This window comes from Fonsecaea pedrosoi (assembly GCF_000835455.1).
Source record: "Fonsecaea pedrosoi CBS 271.37 unplaced genomic scaffold supercont1.2, whole genome shotgun sequence".
Classification (NCBI taxonomy): domain Eukaryota; kingdom Fungi; phylum Ascomycota; class Eurotiomycetes; order Chaetothyriales; family Herpotrichiellaceae; genus Fonsecaea; species Fonsecaea pedrosoi.
In genome coordinates, this window is record NW_013550614.1 from 2,126,666 (window position 1) to 2,146,366 (window position 19,701).

At 52.6% G+C, this 19,701-nt stretch overlaps 5 protein-coding genes across 5 annotated transcripts; 2 read left to right on the forward strand and 3 right to left on the reverse strand.

Annotated features, from left to right (window-relative positions):
- Window positions 1-489: 489 nt before the first annotated feature.
- Z517_02723 (uncharacterized protein) lies at window positions 490-4,125 on the forward strand (the record flags this gene model as incomplete). Its single annotated transcript, XM_013431832.1, has 1 exon — window positions 490-4,125. The coding sequence occupies one exon, from the start codon at window positions 490-492 to the stop codon at window positions 4,123-4,125; it is 3,636 nt and encodes a 1,211-aa protein (XP_013287286.1).
- Window positions 4,126-5,255: 1,130 nt separating this feature from the next.
- Z517_02724 (uncharacterized protein) lies at window positions 5,256-7,278 on the reverse strand (the record flags this gene model as incomplete). Its single annotated transcript, XM_013431833.1, has 2 exons — window positions 5,256-6,640; window positions 6,786-7,278. 2 exons carry the CDS (start codon window positions 7,276-7,278, stop codon window positions 5,256-5,258), a joined length of 1,878 nt encoding a protein of 625 aa, XP_013287287.1.
- A 790-nt stretch (window positions 7,279-8,068) lies between these two features.
- Window positions 8,069-9,935, reverse strand: Z517_02725 (uncharacterized protein; the record flags this gene model as incomplete). Its single annotated transcript, XM_013431834.1, has 5 exons — window positions 8,069-8,348; window positions 8,423-9,084; window positions 9,200-9,529; window positions 9,584-9,744; window positions 9,800-9,935. The coding sequence occupies 5 exons, from the start codon at window positions 9,933-9,935 to the stop codon at window positions 8,069-8,071; spliced, it is 1,569 nt and encodes a 522-aa protein (XP_013287288.1).
- A 1,119-nt stretch (window positions 9,936-11,054) lies between these two features.
- On the reverse strand, window positions 11,055-12,425 carry Z517_02726 (uncharacterized protein; the record flags this gene model as incomplete). The annotated part of the gene is made up of 2 exons (XM_013431835.1): window positions 11,055-11,279; window positions 11,331-12,425. 2 exons carry the CDS (start codon window positions 12,423-12,425, stop codon window positions 11,055-11,057), a joined length of 1,320 nt encoding a protein of 439 aa, XP_013287289.1.
- A 2,350-nt stretch (window positions 12,426-14,775) lies between these two features.
- Window positions 14,776-15,881, forward strand: Z517_02727 (uncharacterized protein; the record flags this gene model as incomplete). Its single annotated transcript, XM_013431836.1, has 2 exons — window positions 14,776-14,919; window positions 14,973-15,881. 2 exons carry the CDS (start codon window positions 14,776-14,778, stop codon window positions 15,879-15,881), a joined length of 1,053 nt encoding a protein of 350 aa, XP_013287290.1.
- Between the last annotated feature and the right edge of the window lie 3,820 nt (window positions 15,882-19,701).

The following is a 19,701-nucleotide window of genomic DNA, read 5'->3' on the forward strand; positions in this document are numbered from 1 at the left end:
GGTGATTTACCGAGCAATATTACACGCGAGTCCACGCGTTATTGGCACATTTATATTTGAAATCGAGTTTGAGAAAATAAGGCATCAAGGTCGAGTAAACTTACCTTAACGTTGTGATGTAACCACATCACCCTATGACACTACACCACACTAGTACTATAGTGTATCTTTCGAGAGGATTAGTAGGCTGGAAGATTCGTAACGAGAAAAAGCCTTTTCGTTGTAATACCCGTGTTCGTATGCCCGATAACAGGTCCTGAGTAATTTATAAACACCGCTCAAAAGACCCTCTTCTGCACGCTTCGTGCTTTGGCGGTGGAATCCATCTCTGCGTCGAGGGGGTGAATAGTGCCACTTCACGAAGCATACTATAACTTGTTTCTCGAAGATGTACTCGGATTTTTAATACAACCAACTACCCGCCCTGTGCAACTTGACTCACCCGCAGCAAATCCAAGCACCGGACCCTCCCTCTCCCTTCACCGAACAATGTCTTCCGACGACTCTCTGTCGCAGTCGGACGATGAACTGTTCAATCCAAAGTACAAGCCTACCCACGAGACGGTCGAGACGCTTCCACTGTATAGGCCCGGCATGAGTGACGACGACTCTGACATCGAAACCCTCGCAACCTGGCCGGTTCATCGTCCTGGGGTAAAATCTCAGAACATGGATATAATCCGACAGACACAGCCAACTCAAATCATTGATCGTTCCGCCGAAAACATGTCTTCCTCTCCTTCCAAGCCTGGCGTCGTCCAGGTCGCTGCCTCCTCTCCGATGGCCACCCCCAATTTACAACGGAAACCCACAGGAATACTGGCAAGCGCTATGGCACCGGCAGGGACGGTGTTCAGAAAACCATATGTGGCGCCTCAGCCTCGTGCCGTTCCCATAACGATCGACAGCGACGACGAGGGGCCCACCTATCGTGGAGGGTCGTCAGACAGCGAGGGTCATGGCATTCGGTCGAATGATATCAAAACATCTACATTTGTGCGGAAGAACAAGTCGCCAGGGAAAATTCCCGAATCGCCGCAGCCTCAAAACAGTGGACTGAGTCGCTTCATGGAGATTACTTCACGATCCGTGTTCAGAGGCTCTCCAAACTCGACGTCTTCGGCTGGGTCGAGCGGAGTGAAACGCTCTGCGGATGTTAATGCAAACGCTTACGGCAGCATTTCAAAGAGACCGCGACAGACTGGGCCTGCCCGTGCAATGCCCGTGGTCTCGTCACCGCCGGCTGTGCGGCAAGAAGAAATGGAGCTTGATGATATCAGTGACTATAGCACGAGACAGAAGGTGAATCGACTAATGTCAATGCTTCGTGCGGTGACGGTGAGAGAATGTTACGAAGTCCTGCTCTCGAATAAAGGGGTTTACGAAGATGCGATCGATGCGCTGCTTTTGCGGAGCGAGAAGCGACAATCTCAGAACAAGAAAAGCGCTGTCGATTTGACCGGTTCGGACGACGAGCTGATGCCTACTCCTGCAGCCAACAGACCCGTGCCTCAACACACGAGTACAGCAAGGCAGCACGCCAAGGTACCGCAGAAGAGCATCACTGAAAAATGGAGCTCTACTCAGAACATCAGAAAGCCGTCAAAGACAATAGATGTCTTCGAAACCCCGCCTCCGCAGAAGAAGAAACGAACGCTGGTGCGTGGCAGGAAGCATTCTTCTTCGCCTCAGCCTGTGCCCGAAGAAGTCATACAAAGGCCGAAGCGCGTGGTCGCCATAGAGTCGGATGATTCCGACGCAGATGTATCACCAGTCTCATCGGACAACGAGAGCAAGAAACCCTTCCAGAGTCGTGTCCTTGATCTGTTCAACACTTGTTCTGCGGCGGATTTGGCTGACATTGCTTCCATAACCCGCGACCTCGCTGAGCACTTTTTATCCAAACGGCCTTTCAAAAAGCTCGATGCCATCAGACAAATCGAGGATCCGAAATTAAAGCCTACAAAGACGAAGCGTAGGACAGCTCCCATTGGTGAAAAGATCGTCGACAAGGTTGAGGATATGCTCGAGAGCTATGAGGCTGTTGATTATCTCGTGAAGAAATGCCAAAATCTGGCGAAACCGTTGGCTGATGAGATGAAGAGTTGGGGAGTCAAGCTTGCTGGCGATCATGAGGGAGAATTGGATATAGCCTCGCTACAAGCCTCATTCCCAGGTCATGACTCCGGCATTGGTACACCTGTGAGTGACGACGAAGACATCAAACGTTCAGGGCAAAAGAGATTCATCGGCCAACCTTCGATCATGGCCGACGATATGAAAATGAAGGACTATCAAATCGTGGGGCTCAACTGGCTTAATTTGCTCTACAAGAAGGGACTGAGTTGCATCCTAGCTGACGACATGGGACTGGGAAAGACTTGTCAAGTCATTGCCTTTTTGGCTCATCTTTTCGAGCAGGGGAAGAAGGGACCTCACCTTGTCGTGGTGCCCGCAGCGACTCTGGAAAATTGGCTCAAGGAGTTTCAACGCTTTTGCCCAGCACTGACGGTCGAACCGTACTACTCGACAAATCCCGGCGAGCGGCTAAGGCTGAGTGCATTTCTCGACCAAAACCGCGACGAAGTCAATGTCATTGTCACCACCTACACGATAGCCAAGGGCAAAGACGATGCTCCCTGGTTGAAAAGCTTTGGGTTTGACTGTACAATTTATGATGAGGGCCATGTGTTGAAAAACGCCGATTCCCAAGTCGCGAGTAAATTGGTCAAGATTCAGTCCAATTTTCGCCTTTTGCTCACCGGGACTCCCCTGCAGAACAACTTGAAGGAACTCATCTCCCTGCTCGCTTTTCTAATGCCGGCTCTCTTTCGGGAGAAGGCGCAAGCACTGAAGAACATTTTCACTCACAACTTCAAAGCGCTGGACAACAACCACGAAATGCTCCTGTCGGCACAGCGAATCCAGCGTGCGAAAAGCATGCTCACGCCGTTCATCTTGAGACGGAAGAAATACCAAGTCCTCAGGGATCTGCCAAAGAAGGAGCGAAAGGTGGAGTTCTGTGACTTGAGTCCCGAACAATCAGAGCTCTATCAAATGTGGCTTGACAAGGCTTTTGAGATCCGTGCGAGGCGGGAGAGAGGCGAAAACGTGACCCAGGAATCGACAAACATCTTGATGAAATTGAGACATGCCGCCATTCACCCATTTCTCTTCCGGCGCCTCTATCCGAACAAACAGCTGCCTGTTATTGCAAAGCAGTGCCTGAAGGTGGACCTATGGCGAGAATCAAACCCCGATCTCATCGTCACTGAACTTCTCGAGTATAGCGATATGGAAATTCATACCTTATGCGATAAGCATGCACAGCTTCGACGCTTTGCACTTAACGGCGACGAGTGGCGTGCAAGCGGTAAAATCCAGAAGATGATGGAACTTTTACGCAAATTCATCTCTGAAGGCCACAGAACGTTGATCTTCAGCCAGTTCGTCATGGTCCTCGACATTCTCGAGTTGGCGCTGGAACGTGAGGGCATCGACTCCTTCCGCCTTGATGGTGCCACCAAGGTATCAGAACGACAAGACCTGATCGACGAGTTCTCTGCCGATGACAACAATACGCCTGTCTTTATGCTCAGCACAAAAGCAGGAGGCGCCGGGATCAACCTCGCCAAAGCGAACAAAGTCATTATCTTCGACAGCGGCTTTAACCCGCAGGATGACATCCAGGCTGAGAACCGAGCACACCGCATTGGGCAGGAGAAGGACGTTGAAGTCATCCGGTTGATTTCCCGGGGCACCGTGGAAGAGCAGATCTACGCCATGGGTCTGACGAAGCTGAAGCTTGACGAACAAGTCGCTGGAGACGGGGAAGAGCAGGCACCGAGGAAGGACAATGAAGAAAACGAAAAGGAGGCCGAGGGCCGCATGATTGTCGAGAAGATGTTTTTTGACAAGATCGACGTCGAACCCATCGAGCAGGTCAAGGCCGAGGCCGCCAGTCCCGTCAAGCAAAGGGTGGAGCAGCACTCGGCCGTGTCGGAGCAAGTGCAGGATGATGTTGAAGATGACCACAAAGCTCGCCCTGGCACTGGACGGAAGAAAAGCAGTGACTTGCCCAATCGTCTGCGAGTCCGCAATGCAAAAACAAAGATCGAGAGTTGAGCTGGGGGGGGGGGGGGCGCGGCAGACGGGTACGCTGTCAGGTGCCGTTAGGCATGGGGTTGTTGGATAAAATTGAAGAAGTCTGCTGACGGGTATTCTGTATTGGCGATGGAGATGAAGAGGAGATCTTGTTTCAAATCTACATACATTTTTGAAACACGACTCTTGTTGTACGAAGACAGGACAGAAGAGGCTGGTTGCCAGTCACTGCACAGTCACTACTCAGAGCTGAAGGTGGTGCGGTCTTTGGACATGACAATCACTTCCCAGTCAGGTTCATCCTCGACTCGAATCAGTGAGTGAGCGAGCGAGCGAGTGAGTCAATGAAACATGAGACATGCACATAAATACAATACAATACGGACGGTCGGGCCGGTTTATATGTACAGCCAGTCACGGCATCACCAGTGAGGGTGAAGAAGACATCTCATGTGCCTCTCTAGAGTGTCTGTCTTCTGCGCGCAGGGTCTATTTCCAGCGGTCAATTTCCATCTGCAATGCTTTCTTTCTTCTCAACCGACCACATTGATTCGTTGGGCCGTTGAACCTCTTTCTGTCGTTGTCGTTGTCGTTGTCTTTGTTGACTCAATACGAGTATGGAGGGTTGAGCAATCCATCCAAAGAACCCAGAACCCAGAACCCAGTTGTCATGTATAGATAGATTCAGGGCTTCAATTCCCAAATCCGATTCGGCCATAAGCATAATACTACTTCGCGTCCCATCCTTGCCATAGTATATCAGGTCGTGCCATACCATACCATACCGTATCATGTCCTGTCATGTCAAGTCAAACCCCAAGATATATATCATCCATATCGTCCATATCGACAGCAGATCCAGACCTACACAGTAGATCCGTGGTGATGAATGCCCCAGCGGTGCCCTACTGCCTGGTGATCTGCGTCTTTGTATATTCCCGATTCCGGACCTTTTCTTTTTGCTTCTCTTTCATTGCTGGGATGTGAATCTGAATCTGAAATCCTAGGGTCCCTGGACTGGGTTGGGCAGGGTCTTCTTTGGCTTCCCTTTCCCTCTCCAATTTCGTTTCCGGTTCCAGCGCTCCAAGGATCCCGTGGTTGACGACTATGGGATGATGTATCAGACAATATAAAATCCCCATCAAATCAAATCAACTCTTGCCTCCTCTGGAGGACTTGCCCGATTCGGGCACTGACCATCCTTCAGTGACGCCGCTGGTGCGAACGCCGCCGCTCGACGTCGGTGACAAGACATAGGACTCGATCATCAAGCACGCGTCCGGGAACAGAGGCGTCAAGACGACGTTGGACCACAGAAACGAGCGTAACATCTCCAAAACATCCCGCTGCCAGTCGTCGGGCCAGCTGACGTCCCTGCTCCGATAGCCGTGTCTGTACCTGTACCTGTACCTGTACCTGCGGGCCAGGGCCGTGCTGAGCATCTCGATGAAATGCGAGCGGTTCTCGCTCTCGAATGTGTTGACCAGCCCGACGAAGCAGGCCCAGATATACAAGTCGATGTAGTCGGGAGAAGATGGCTGAGTGGGAGGAGGGGGAGGAAAAGGCGAAGAATGGGAGGAGGAGGAAGAGTAAGAATCATCAGTGATACCGCCACCGCCGCCGGGAGGTAAAGTGTCAATGGACTCGAGTGTCGTCATGTAGGCCAGGGTCTTGCGCAACCGCGAGATGACGGCGACCACGATCGGGACCAACGGCCCCGCGTGGAACAGTGTCGTCAGCCGCAGCAGGTTCATAGCCAGCACGACGGCCTCGTCCAGGGAATGCGAACCACGTAGCCGATAGGCCAGGCTGATGCGCTCGATGGTGCTCTTGTTCAGCAGTTGCATGAGGTATCTGTATTCGGCGATGGAGAGCCGGCCAGTCCGGGTGGCCGTGTCGTGGGAGACGAGAAGTAGTTTCATGTCGCGTGCCGCTTTGAGCGTTTCTGGCCCGAGGAGGGAGTTGAAGGAGGCCGGGACGACGGCCACGGCGGACAATTTCGCCAGCGACGGCGGCATGGGCGCGTCGTCGTCGGCCCCTGTAGGTCCAGGCTCGCCAAAGAGCACGTCTTCCCCCAGAAACTGCGCCGTGAGAAAGTCGGCCCAGAGAATCAATTGTCTGATGGAGGCGGCCTGGCCAATCGACCCAGCGCGACCGATGGCGCTGAGACCTCCACGCGCTGCCACCAGTGCTTGAACACCGGCCGCGTGTCGTCTCAGGGCGTCGGGCTGGGCGAACATGGTCGCCGTGGCCCAGAGTAGGACAGCCGACAGGATGGCTTCGTCGGTGACGGCCGTTTGTCCCTGATCCAGCAGTTTCCGCCGCAGCGACTGAAGGGCTTGGGTCTCGTACGCGAGGTGAGCAAAGGCCGGGCTGTGGCCCATCAGGTACTCGACCCCTTTCCACGCGGCGATGACGCTGAGGCATAACGACGTGTCGGTCATGACAGGCATGATCATGCTCCCTCCGATCTCGTTCATGGCGAGACCTTCGGGTAGAGGGAAAGCGGTTGCGGCTCCCATCTTGGAATGGAGTACTGCAGTGCACCTCAGGGCCCGCCCCAGGATGGGCGGGAGATTGCAATTAGTTTCATTGTCTGTTTCTTTAATGGCATGGCATACCCATAGAGAAAGGAAATGCTCCGCCTCTCAGGTGCGCAGACAGAGGTCGATAGAACTCACAATTGTAAACCGACTGATGTAGATCGGCTCGATGTCCCCCCGACACAGGCAAGTCATGGAATCCATCCAACCTGCCAGCTCCCAATGAGGGCGGCGTGCTCGTGTACGCATACGACTTGACGAAGCTTGTCTCGAGCAGCTTCGACTGGCGCTGTGGCTGTGGCTGTGGCTTTGGCTTCTGGTTCTTTCCGAGCCCGAGCTCATCTGGCTCTTTTGTGGTTTTCGTCGTGACTGTCACCGCGGATGTACTGCTGCTGTTTTTGCGGCTCCGGTAAGCAAGATACGCTCTGTGCGAGGGCAGCGGGCATCGCGGTCGCCGACACACCCCACATGTTGTTGGATCTTGCTGTTGCGACGATGATGATGATGACAATGATGACGACGACGATGGTGATGGTGATGGTAACGACGTCTGCGTCTTCGTCTGCCTTGTCAGACCAGCTACCGCTACGGGAATGGCGTGACTAATATCACGTTGGGAACCTGAAGCCATGCGGACATGGGGAAAAGGCCCCGAGATACCTGCATCTGCATCGTCGCCGGACCGCAGGGAAGAAGAAGGGCGACGAGGGTGAGCGATGCGCTGAATCGAGACGAGGGTTGAAGAAAATTAGCAATCTCGCCGAGACGCGTGAAGCGAAGGCGAAAGCGAAAGGCTCGTTGTTTCTTCGTTTGTGCGTTCGTAGTTTGGTAGGGATACGGAGGCCCGAGTCCCCCGTAAGGTAAACGTGATCTGGTGTAACCTCCGTACTGGAAATAGACCGAGTTGATGCTGCTTTTGGGTGCCAAATCAGTCGACGGGGGATGAGGGATCGAGTCTGACTCCTTCTTGCCGTTTGTGTCCGCTTATCACCAGGTAATGCCTGTTGCTGCTAGGGTTCTAACCCAGCAGAGGCAAGGGCCCCTTTCCTGATGCGAAATTGCGGTCATGTTAATTACGAGTACCGAGAACGAGGATCAATCAAGACAATGGTGACTAGAAAACCAAATCATGACTAAGAGCCGAGAATGACTTGACCAAGTCTCACCATTTCGATAGTCCGTGTCAGAGCAAACGAGGAACCATGTGACAATTGACACGACAGCGGCCCTTTCTATCGATTGAAATGTGTACAAATCCTGGCTTGGGATGAATAGAAGGCCCCTTCACAGCTCCATCTCGCACATGAACCCCCCAATTCCTTGTCGCGTTCCCCTCTACCGTGAGTTGACTCTATGTCTAGATTCGAGAGAAAAGGACAGAGACGGTCTCTCTTCGGGCAGTCTTCCTACCCGATCCTGGTTCAACCTTCGACTTTCTCGCTGGCAGGAGACGAATCAGCCTCATAGTGCGTCGTCTCACCCCCTTTGACGCCATTTGGTGCATGTGCTGCGAAGTCGACCTCGAGGTCCCGTTGATAGATGGCCACCTCATCCGCATCGCCAAAGATAGCGGCAACTTCCTCCAACGGCAGGCCGTTGGTGTCTGGGAAGAAGAACCAGATGGCAAGCCCTCCAAGTGTGCCTGGTATAATGAAGCAGAGATAGAATTTCCAGCCTATATTCTCGAAGGCGGTAGGGGCGCTATGTGCGTGAGGTTAGCATGGAACTGCAGGAAATTGACAGGCGGCATTAAGACGCTGCCAGGGCCATCATACCTTTGTAGCCAAATGATGTTCATCAACGAGATCATCGAGACACCAAGACAGACACCTTTGGCTCGCAAGTGGGTTGGGAAGATTTCCCCCAGGTACGAAAACTGCGTCCCATCGAGACACAATCCGTAGAAGACCTGGAAGATGAAGAACATGGCCACTGCCGCCGACAGCGCAGACTTGTTGTTGGACGGCACAAAGTTGGCGACTAGTGCGGCTTCCACAATCAAGCTGGCCATGCAACCCAGAACTCCAAAGGAGATGAACTTGTTCCGGGGGAAGCGGTCTACCACCAGCATGCCCATGACGTTCATGCCCAGGGCAAATGTGAGCCAGGCAGCCGGGTAGAGGAGTTGTTTAACCTGCGAGAAATCGAGGGATGCGTACAGCGAGGGACCATAGTTGTTGATGACCAAGACGCCAGAACACTGGATGATGCCAGTAGTCCCGAGGGCCAGCAGCGCCCGTTTGCGGTACGACGGCTTCTTCATGATGTGCAACCACGAGTTACCCAGGGTTCGGTCAATCGCGAGCTGCTTCTGGATCTGGAAGAACTCGGCCTTCGCAGCCGTGTTTTCGGGATCGCTGGGATCAGCATGGAACTTGAACAGGACAGCCTCAGCTTCCGCATCACGTCCATTCATAACCAACCATCGTGGCGACTCCTGCAGACCGACAATATCAGTACATGTTCTTTGGCTTCACTCCCGTTTCATCCGACTTCGTCGTCGGGGAGAACCAGACATGGCTGGACTGCATCCAAAAGAGCATCTGACTTACAGGGACGAAATACAGACCAACCAACAGGCACAGTGGCCAGAAGCACTGAATTGCGATGGGAGGCCTCCAAGTATTCGAGCCTCCATCCTTCCAGAAGTAGAAGCCAAATCCAACCCAGCCTTGAATTGTATAGCCGAGCACGAGCATGACTCCGTGAACGTCCACAAGAGCACCGCGCATGTGGACCGGGACAATTTCGTTCATCAGGATGGGCACCGCCGCGAGGATCATGAAAGCAGCAGCACCGGCCACAAATCGAAAGGCGATGAACATGCCTACATTCACACTGCCGGCCATGATAGCACCCGACACGATGGCAAGAATGGACGACTGTAAAGCAAGTCAGAACCGCTCAAGAGTGGTAGGAATTGTATCAGCCCTTACCACAGCGCAGGCCCATTTGCGACCCCATTTGTCCGCGACCGTCGGGAGTAGTAATGTTCCAATCACACCTCCCGTCTGGAAAAGGCCATTCATGGTGGATATCAAGTCGGTTCCATCGGAACGGGTTGCAAGGTCAAAGTATTCAATGAAGGATGGTTGGCCTAGATGCACCCAACATGAGTTTCAACGTCTCCAAGGAGACGTCAAGATACGTACCCAACGTAGTTCCAATAATACTTGCCGTGTAGCCATATGTTATAGAACCAAAGCCCAATACAGCAAGCACGGCGCAGGTATGCGCATTGAGCTTTTGTCTGCGAAGGAGACCTTCTGATGCTGAGTTACGACGCATGCTGCAAGGTCTTGCTGCGATCAATAAAGAGTATTTGGTCCGATGTCAGGATCACAGAGGAAGCTGGCAGGAGAAGGGGGAAATTATAGGCATATGAATAGAGTCTATAAGAGCCGAGACTTGGTACAAGAGCCGCGGACCGCGTTGTCTTTGACACCAGAGTCACTGACCCGTGACTGGTCCTGCCAGCTTACCTTCCCCCAGTCTCCGCGAAATCCCCGCGTTAGGCAAGTCACAGCCAGGGGGCAAGGCTCCGGTGGGTCAAGGCTAGACCAGATGATTGGTGGTGGTCGTGATTGTCCTGGCCACGCTGGTGACGCTGCCCTCGGTACATCTTTCCTGACTCAGGAATTCTAGAGTCAGGGCGAAGGTTCTTATGTGAAAGATTCGAGGTCAAGGAAGCCATGGGAGTAAGTGCTTAGCGGTTGAGCGCCGGGGAATTCCCACATGAGCAATGATTCCTTGCTCTTGGTCAAACTCATGCTGAATGAGTCTCCCGTTATGACTCGACAACTGATCGAAAATTTCGAAAGATCCAGACCAGGCCCGGAAGAGCAAAGTCGGACCTTTTGGTTTGAAGCGCCCAAGTAAACTTGTGTTATTGTGCTCGGGACATGGAAGTGAGTAGACCCGACATGCTAAGCACGCTCTGGCTCCATATATTTGAGGGTTTTGCTTCAAGGAAACCTGGGGCGACAAAGGTAGAGCAGAGGGGCAAGGGGTTATCGTGGTCAAGCCAGAGTATGCGATATTTGTGAATCGTTTCGGTATCTTCCCGTCGCGTCGACGGTCAGGCAGAAGGCTGATCGAGAGGTGCAATGTGTGTACGCTTGACGAGAACAGACAACGTGGTTGCCCACGTGGATCCCTTGCACCTGCGGTCAATATCGACATGAATATATAGTCAAAAACTAATCAGAGATCTGCTTGCTGGCAAGCTCCTCGTTTGATTGCGAACTGCACACCGCATCAATTATGCGGAAATCTTTGAATAGCCGCTGTTATGGTGCAAGTCAGCAGCAGCAATTGTTCAGACAGGAAATTAGAGGGACAGGCAAACAGCCATCGATTGATCACCAGGAGACTGGTCGAAACACACAAAGTTCCTTGTTTAGCCATTCAAACTGGAGCGCCTCGAGTCTTCAGAACCTCCAGATATTTCTTCTTGACTGTTGCATTGCCGTATCGGTAGGAGCCTTTGCTTTCCATATACTCAGCAACTTGTTTCCACGGTACTTTATTGACAAATTGACCAATGGAAACGGCATCGAGATCTTTGGAAACCTGAATGTCAACCGAGGTCGACTTCGAGCAATAGGAAACTGCTTCGAAAAGGAGCCGAACCTATTACGTAGCGCGTTAGTATCTTGGGCTTGCTTTCCAAGGGCAACTCACATCTCGATCGCTCCATTCTGGTTTCCTCAGTCTTGCTTCCCTTGGTTTCGTCAGAGCACGATATCGTCCTCTCAAGGTTGATTCAGCCTCCTCGAACTTCAATCGCTCCTTGATAATCTTGTATGACAGTCCTTGTTCTTTTAGCTGTACTAGAAGCGTGTCTTTTGAGGTGTCGCGCTGTCCACTCTTTACTCCCAATTGTCTACCCTGGGGGGTTGAAATGTTTGTCAGGCCCGTGGGTGATGAGGTGGTCGCTTCGGAAGCCCAAAGATCTGGATACTGGACGCTCTGATCATACGCAGACGCATGTTCCAATTCCTGATAATGAGCGGTCGGAAGGATTTGGTCCGCAGAAGAGGCTGGAGGGTCATTCTGGAAGTCAAAAGGGTCATCACCGTAAGAGGGCAGCTCGGGTAAAGGCGGGTAAACTAAGGCAGTCGAATCATATTCAATCTGTTGTGGCAGGGGAAATGTAGGGTCGATCGGACAAAAATTGAATACAGGATCCAGATGTGACTGGGCAGCACAATGTTGAGGTGATGTGGCCGCACCAAGTACGTGCGACTCGTAGTTCGTTGCAATAGAAGGCCAAAGCTCACTCGAGCCAGGGGTCTTTGCTTCCAGGAGAGTCTTCGGGGTGGTCAAATCGTCACCACCGATAAGCTGGCCATCTGGCATGCTGTTGTCCGGCATGAAGATGTCAAACTCGTCTGGAGATAGATTTTGAAAGAGCGAATTGAAATCATCCGGTCCGAGGGGCGTTCGCTGCTGCGCATAGGATGTGTAAGCCGTCGACTGCCGCATATCCATACCAATAGCCATTCCGGTTGTAGGGGGTAAATGCGTGAAAGCCTTGGCCTGGTTTGCGCAGCCCTCATTCAACGAGGTACTGAAAATGTCAAGACTCTGAGAATCTGGTGGCCGTGTCGGGACATGGATGACACTTGAGAACCCTGACCCCTCAGACCGCAAACTGTTCCCGACTTCGCCCTGGTCAGTGTATGCGCCATAATTTCCAGTTGACATAGTGCGGTTGCCGTGTTGTGAGGATGGACAGAAGTGCACATTGACGCCGTAAGAAGCTGCGGAGTTCATGGTTTGTTGCGCTGGACGCTGCATTGCGGGCGACTGGGTGTGGGCGAGACTGTGAGAGTTTTCAAAGCAGGTGAGATTGACCGAACTCATATGGGAAGCAGGGCACGGGGCTCCAGCGGAGTGACAGATATGGAGTGTGTCAGAAGACGCCGGTTGGGAATGGTGAGTCGGAGCTGGAGTGAAGTAACTCGGTGCAGACCATCTTGGTACGTGACAAGGAAAATGAGCCTGTCCACAACAGAACGTCTTTCCCTCGGTGTAGGTTTCAGAGTATCTTGAATCAGCTGTTTTCGGGGACATTTCTGCAAGCTGCAAGGCTGCGCAGTGCAGAAGCGAGTGATAGATTTGGCGACTACAACTGGTGAAGGGCCGAGAGCAGTGTGCTGTGAGAGTCTGAGCGACAGGTTGCGTTTTCATGTTGAATCATTGGCCACATTACAATCAGCACCTGCGTGGTCATCCATGGAAACGGAGTCGAGTCTGTTCGTACTGCAAACAGAACCCATCCACGGCATCGGGATCGAATTAAAAATCCCCAAGAACGTGAAGACGAGGGTCTGCGTGGTAAGAGTCAAGCTTACCTTTTGATTCCATCCACAAGTAAATGTCTCGCATCGAGCTCTGCTCCGGTCTTTGATACATCGGCAGAGGTTGCTCCTAGTCTGCGGAACCTTAAATGAATCGGGTTGTTGCACAATAGCTCCTCGATAGCTGGTCTGCTGCGTCGTGCTGTCTTGATGGCCCACGATTGCTTGAGCCAACAACTCTGTTTCCACATAGGACACAAACAAGCCTAGAGAGCAGCCCTTTGTCACCACATCCTCCTACCTTATTGTGTCCTGCTCTGTTGCCCACCATGTACTTGCCATGGCTCGAAGTAAAAAAAACCATAAAAGAAAACATCGCCTATTTGGGGCAAGGGAAAGCATTCAACACAAGATAGTCGCGATGTGGCAGTGTTCCGGTGGCCCGTCTATGCCAGCTGCCACGGGGTGTGAGAAGGGCAAACAGGAAGGCTCTATTTCGATATGTGTGTTTTCTGTGGATGGCAAGTTTTAGGTAATCAGTTGGCTCGGTCTATTAGTTCTGGCACTTCTTTGGAGTTTTCTGGGACTGGGGCCACGGGCAAGTACCAGATCGAATTCGTGGATATGTTCAGGGTTCATCCGTTCGTGATCAGCAAAGGTAGGTGATGTGCCGAGGGGGTCACCAGGCGGGAGATATGGCAAAGGGCAAGCAAACATCAAGGGCACCGTGTTACATTGTTTGCCTGCTTGTCAATTTTGGGCAGCCGGTCTGGTATTAGCCTGCGGGTCCGCTCCTTTGGGGGATGGCATAAACTGCGCGAGTTGTGCGCAGAGGGGGGATCGTGATGCTTCGCGAGGTGCTCTCGGGTGAATGAAGATGAGTTCATGGTTGAGCACTGTAGGCCATGGATCGTACCTGTTCGCTCGATTGGACGTACCAGGGTTGTGGAGCTGTCATATCGGGACATTGCAGCGGGAAGCAGACGGACTGTCATTTGATATTGGTTGGCCGATGTCCGGAGCCACGATTAGCTCCCCTTGATCTGGTCCCCAGGATATGTCTTATCGAGAGATGACGAAAGCTGGTTGCAAGAGACAGTGTTTCGCCCTTCGTTGTGCTCAAACCTTTTTTAACCGCTGTCATCCTTCAGCAACGTGTTTGCCACACTCTGCGCGCCTTGAATCTGGGTCTGTAGACCTCCGCAGGAACATGGGGTGTCGCAGTGGTTGTCCTGGGCTGTGTTTGGTGTCAATGAAGCAATCATTCAAAAGGCATTGCACGGGGTGGCAGACGCGAGGAGATGTGGGGGCCGACATGTATTGAGAGTAACTTGTGCTATTATCTGATAGGAGCCATGAAAATATCAAGTGGCCAGGATCTCGAGGTGAAGGAGAAGGTATCGGGAGGTTGAGATGAGGTTGTTTAAGTAACGACGCAGTGACGTTGTCCCAGGCCATTATTCAGCATTGCTGCCAAGACGTGGGAATTCTGCAGCCATCTCACCCCCGATCGCTGGTCGCCCTTGAGTCTCCGTGCGAGGGACCTGTAGGCCACGACGCCGACCGCCTTGGCACTGGGGGCCGCCAAGACTGCAGCCGCCGAAGATTTACCTGCCAGGATCACAATGGCCTGATGTCCTCACAACAACTCTGTTTGGAAGGGATCTTGGAGGATAATCAGATCACTCTCTCCCCCAAAGATAATTGACTTAACATCCTCGCGGTCTCAGCCAGCGAGTGAGCATCCAAGTGGGCACAGAGCACGGAGAGTTTGATGCCATTGGCTCTATTTCCGACCAGATTTGACATCAAAGGGACGAACCATGACCGAGACAGCGAGAATGCTAGGTCTCACCGAACCACTACACCAGAGGGTGTCCCAGAAGTTCCTGACAGCCTTCAAGGCCAAGGACATTCTATTCTCCGAGACTAGTCTCGCATACCTCCAAGCTAGGGGAGGGGCTTCGGTGAGTGCGGCGCCATATCGGCAGGAGAGGTTTGGGTGCTCATGTCTGTCAAGTTCCAACTGCGATACTGCCCTGCGTTGAAGAAGAAGCCCCAAGGAGACGCCTTTGTCCCCAAAAAGAAGCCACTAGGACCTCACTTTGATCCTTTCGAGGACCCGCCTGCAGAGCTCCTAATTGCTCAAATCCCGGCTCACAATGCATCGCACAATTTGGTGTTGAACAAATACCCAGTCATTCACAACCACTTCATTCTCGCCACCAAGGCCAACAAACCGCAAACAGACCTTCTAGAGGCAGACGATATCGGCCTGACACATGCTTGTCTACGTGCCTGGCACGACCAGCGGCATGGTGGAGACCCTTCCCGTCTCTTTGCTTTCTTTAACTCTGGCGAACACAGCGGTGCCAGCCAGATGCATCGACACTTGCAGTTCCTACCTGTCGAGGATATGGCAGGTCCGAACAGTCGAGAGTGGAGGCTTCTCATCGACCGCATGACTGTGCCGGCTCATCCAGACCTACCACTATTTCAAGATCCATCGTTGCCCATCTTGCATTTTTCCACGCCCCTCGAACCCGACGCGTCTGCAGCCGACTTACACCGCCGATATGTACTGCTCGTGCAAGCAGCGCTGTCTGCCGCCGAGTTCCCCGGCCAACCTCTAGACCAAAGCTTAGCAATTGAAAGGAACGGCAAGACACTGATTTCTTACAACCTTGCCATGACGATGGAACGGATGGCAATCTGCCCTAGGAGACAAGAGGCTGTCGACATCCCCGGCGCTGGCCCAGAGAGCTCCGTGGCCATCAATGGCACAATACTGGCCGGAACCCTGATGGTCAAGGACGAAACGGAGTGGGATGTGCTTCGAGAAACCCATTCCCTCCTGGACGACATGCTGGCTGCGATTGGCTTTTCATTGACATCGTGGAAACAAAATGAACGAACATCAAAAGCATAGTCAGAGCGACCCAAAGGTACATACCGCACAGGGTCAAATTGCCTTCACACTCAAACGAGCAATCTTGCTTGAGAAAAGCACACATGAACTCGAGAGCGGGCAGCCCTCTATCTCCCAGACCACCGTACCCCCGTCGAAGCGCAAGTCGCAGGCACGCCAACTGTGAGAAGCGTGAGAGGAACACCGCCTCCTCAGCTCGGCGGTACACCAAACCCCCGAGACTGAGCTCCTCTTTTTTCACACCTGAGCGCACAACCTCGACAGAGGGATGGGTAGCTGGATGAATGGGATCAGCTGAACGATAATTCTCACCTCAGCATCCATCAAACCGAACCTGGTGGTGGGCTTGTCTACAACGGACTCCAGCACTCGAAGTGATCAGGTCACGGAGAAGGGTTGGAAACAAGTGGCTTCGGGCGAAAGCAAGGGTCTCGCGCTCCGAGCTAGAAGAGGATGCATTGGAGATGAAGGAAAACATACACCACACCCCTTTGCCTTTGCCGGGAGGAGGCTCCCTCTCCTTCCATTCCAGATTGGGTTCGCTCTGACACTTCAAGTCGTAGTGTTCACATACAGGTGAGGTTGGGGGGCCATTTTGGGACAGTCATGCCATCCCAATACTGATTGATGGCCGAGAGTTTAAAGAACGGGTGCTAAGCCCAGCGCCCTTTTTACGAAGCAGCTTATGAGGACTCTGGAAACAAGTCTGTCCAGCCTCGTGCCATTGAAAAAGTGCAAAGTTTGCAGCCGAGAGCTGCGCAACCAGTACAACTGATGACTACCAAAATCATCAACAGCTCTTATCAACGCTGGACTACTATCGATGCCAAGCTGGTGCGTACGGAAAGGCCAGAGACCGGCACCGAAGTGAACATTGAGCTGTGTCCAAAGAGGTGTACGCCAGTGCACGAGGGATCTACAGGTGCAAAGTCATCTTATCACTCCACCGCAACGATAACGTTCTGTCGAGAAACCCGCATGGCGCGGAGCACTGACCAGACAAACACGAGTGGATGGACTCGTGCAGCAAAAAAACTTTGAAAACTTTTCTGACCGCATCGACAAAGCAAAGGAGTTGAGGTGAAGGTGTCATAGGCAGTCCAGACCCCGAAAGTCTCGCTTGTTGCGCAAGCCACAAAACACGCTTGAGGGTACCTCGTACTCGGGCGGATATCCAAGCCCTGGATTGTGCGGTCGAGAAGTAGCGAGCTGCCCGCGTTGTTCTGTCAAACAGGCGAGACAAGGGTATGTAATGATCGGGCGTGGAGCAGCACGCCGACCGACTGGATAGTGACGGTGATGAGTGGGAGGAGGCGGAGGGACCAGAACGACGACACGAGCAAGAAGAAAAGGCAGAGGAGTTGGGACTCGGGGTCTGTTCGTAGGGCTGCAGATTTTAGCAGGGCCAAAATGGGCTTTGGAATTGAGCGGGGTTCATGATTGCTCCTCTTGCCAAAGGGTCTGGCTTGGTGGTGGTCTGGCTCATTTCCCTTGGGCTGCTGAATACGAGGTTTTGACATGCGGGAGGCGAGCCAGACCATCACCCTCGGCGCCAATCTTGCTCCTCCCCCTCTTCCTCGTCTTCAAATTCGTGTGCGCCCATGTGTTCGTTGAAGCTCGGCTCGGGTCCGCCTTTGGGATCATGAGGCTGATTATCTCTACCCTGTTTGGCTGCGCGCTGCTGCATGTTGCTGTAAATGGAGAGTGTGTGGGAGGATCTGCAGGAAGACCAGCCAGCCAGCCTCGATTGACTTCAGTTCGGCTATCAAAGCAAAGAAGAGCAGCCAGCAGTGAGGCAAAAACATTGTGCTTCCGTGTACGCCTGTGGTTTGTTCCTTTTTCTTTTCCCACGTCCTTCCGACGACTGAATGGGGAATAGCAGGCTTTGCCCAACAGGACTCTTGTGCAGGGGATCTAGACCGTCAGTGACTGTGTATGTTGGCGATAGTGTATTCGATGGCAGCAAAGGACACTACCTGTACAGTGTATTAGCCAATCAAGTCAAGCATTGACGCAAGGGAAATCAAACAGCGACAAGGACGAAAAGGGTTAAGTGATGTGTGTGACCTCGAGGATGATGGTGTCCAGAAGCACCGATTGAGAGATGGGAAACTTGCAGGTTTCCCAGTCTGGCAATTCTTGGCGGGGCAGAAGGTTTGAATCATCAAGGCAGTTAGGCTTGTTTGATATGATAAGCAGGAAGGTCCCAGATTTTCTCCAGAACCTTGTCTGCTTTGTTGTTTGCTAGGGTATCACAATCAAATCAAGGCCACAGTAGTAATAATAGCATGGAGGGGGTTTGAAGATTTTCGGATTGGGGTGGATTCTTGCACCACCTCATGCCAAAGCTGCGAGGGAGGGGGAAAGCAACACGAAAACTAATATTTTCCTTTGCCTCGCGTGCATGACGCATCTCTGAAAAGGCGACAAGAGGGACTTAGTAAACTTCCTGGGCTGTCCGGGGGCAGGGAGCGGTCTGAAATTGAGATATACATGACCACGAAGCAATGAGAAGGCAGAGATTGTCGAAAAAGAGTGGGGCATGCAGCATGGTTGGTGGGAAAGGGCCATGACAGACCGCGAGTTCTTAGCCAGTGTCAACCGACTGTACTTGTAGATGGGTTTTGGGCTGGCGGAGAAGGGGAAGCTGCATGGCTAGAACAACCGGGATAACCAGACAGATCACGCAAAGTTAGTCGAACCTCGTGGGCGGATTGGACAGCGCTAGAACTGCAGGCTGAATGCTTCCGGGGAAGTTACAGAACAGCATGGGGAGGACCAAGAGGGTGTGGGAGGGAAAAGCACGAGCGTGAAACGGTAAAGGTTTAATTATTTCGTCTGTGCTGCTGGGAAAGGAAATTCGGTGCGCCCATAACCAATTCTTTTGGGTGTGTGGCATGTGTAGACAACGGATAGCATGGCACATGAGAAAACTCCTGTACTTGACCCCCAAGATGATGAGATGAGTGGGAGGTACTCGTATCAACCTATACGAGGTCCTTCGGTACAGGTATGAAAATACCTGTAACGCATACAAAGGAGATCTCTGGACTTGTCGGAGAATCATAATCCCTTCCTCATTCAAGGCACGCAAAGTTGGGGGCCGATGGAGTCTTCAGCCCTACCAGGGGAGTTTCATCGTACGAGTAGAGGCCTCAAACTCACCAGGGAGTGATTTGGGGGCCGGCGACACGTTGACGATAATCATGCATGGCCAAACAGTCAGCAGGCAAAAGACAAAGGCAAAGGCAAAAGGAGACGAATGGCACAGTCATCCACAGCTGCAGGGCGTGCAGGATCCAGTGGGTATTGGCAGATTACCACATGTGCTCGAGTCATTGATCCAAGTCACTGTTGATGGGCGGTAACGCAGGGAGAACGAGCAGGAAGAGGGCCAGGACAACTCGGTACTTGATGAGCAGAAGACTGCGAAGCGAGGCCTGGAAAGGGCAAGGCAAAGAATGACAGGGACAGGATGGTAGGATGATGGTCCTTTTGACAAGGTCGCCGATGTTGTTTACGAGAGCAATTCTGGGTGTCTGGTTCGGGGTCCAGGGGGAGGAGAAGCAGAGAAGACGGACTACGGGGGGCTTGTTTTGGTTCCATGGCGGCTCCAAACATCCAAACACCAATTCATGGGTAGTTCGCCCAGGCCCGAGCCCATGCCCAAGCCTACAGGTTTCCCGCCTACGAGCAGCCCACACCCCCCCGAGCTCCCCCAAGAGCAATAGTTTAGCGACAATTAGATCATGTTTGTGAATTTGTTTCTCCATTCTTGACGAAAATGGTGGAATTATTGAAACAGAAAACCAGGTTCTCG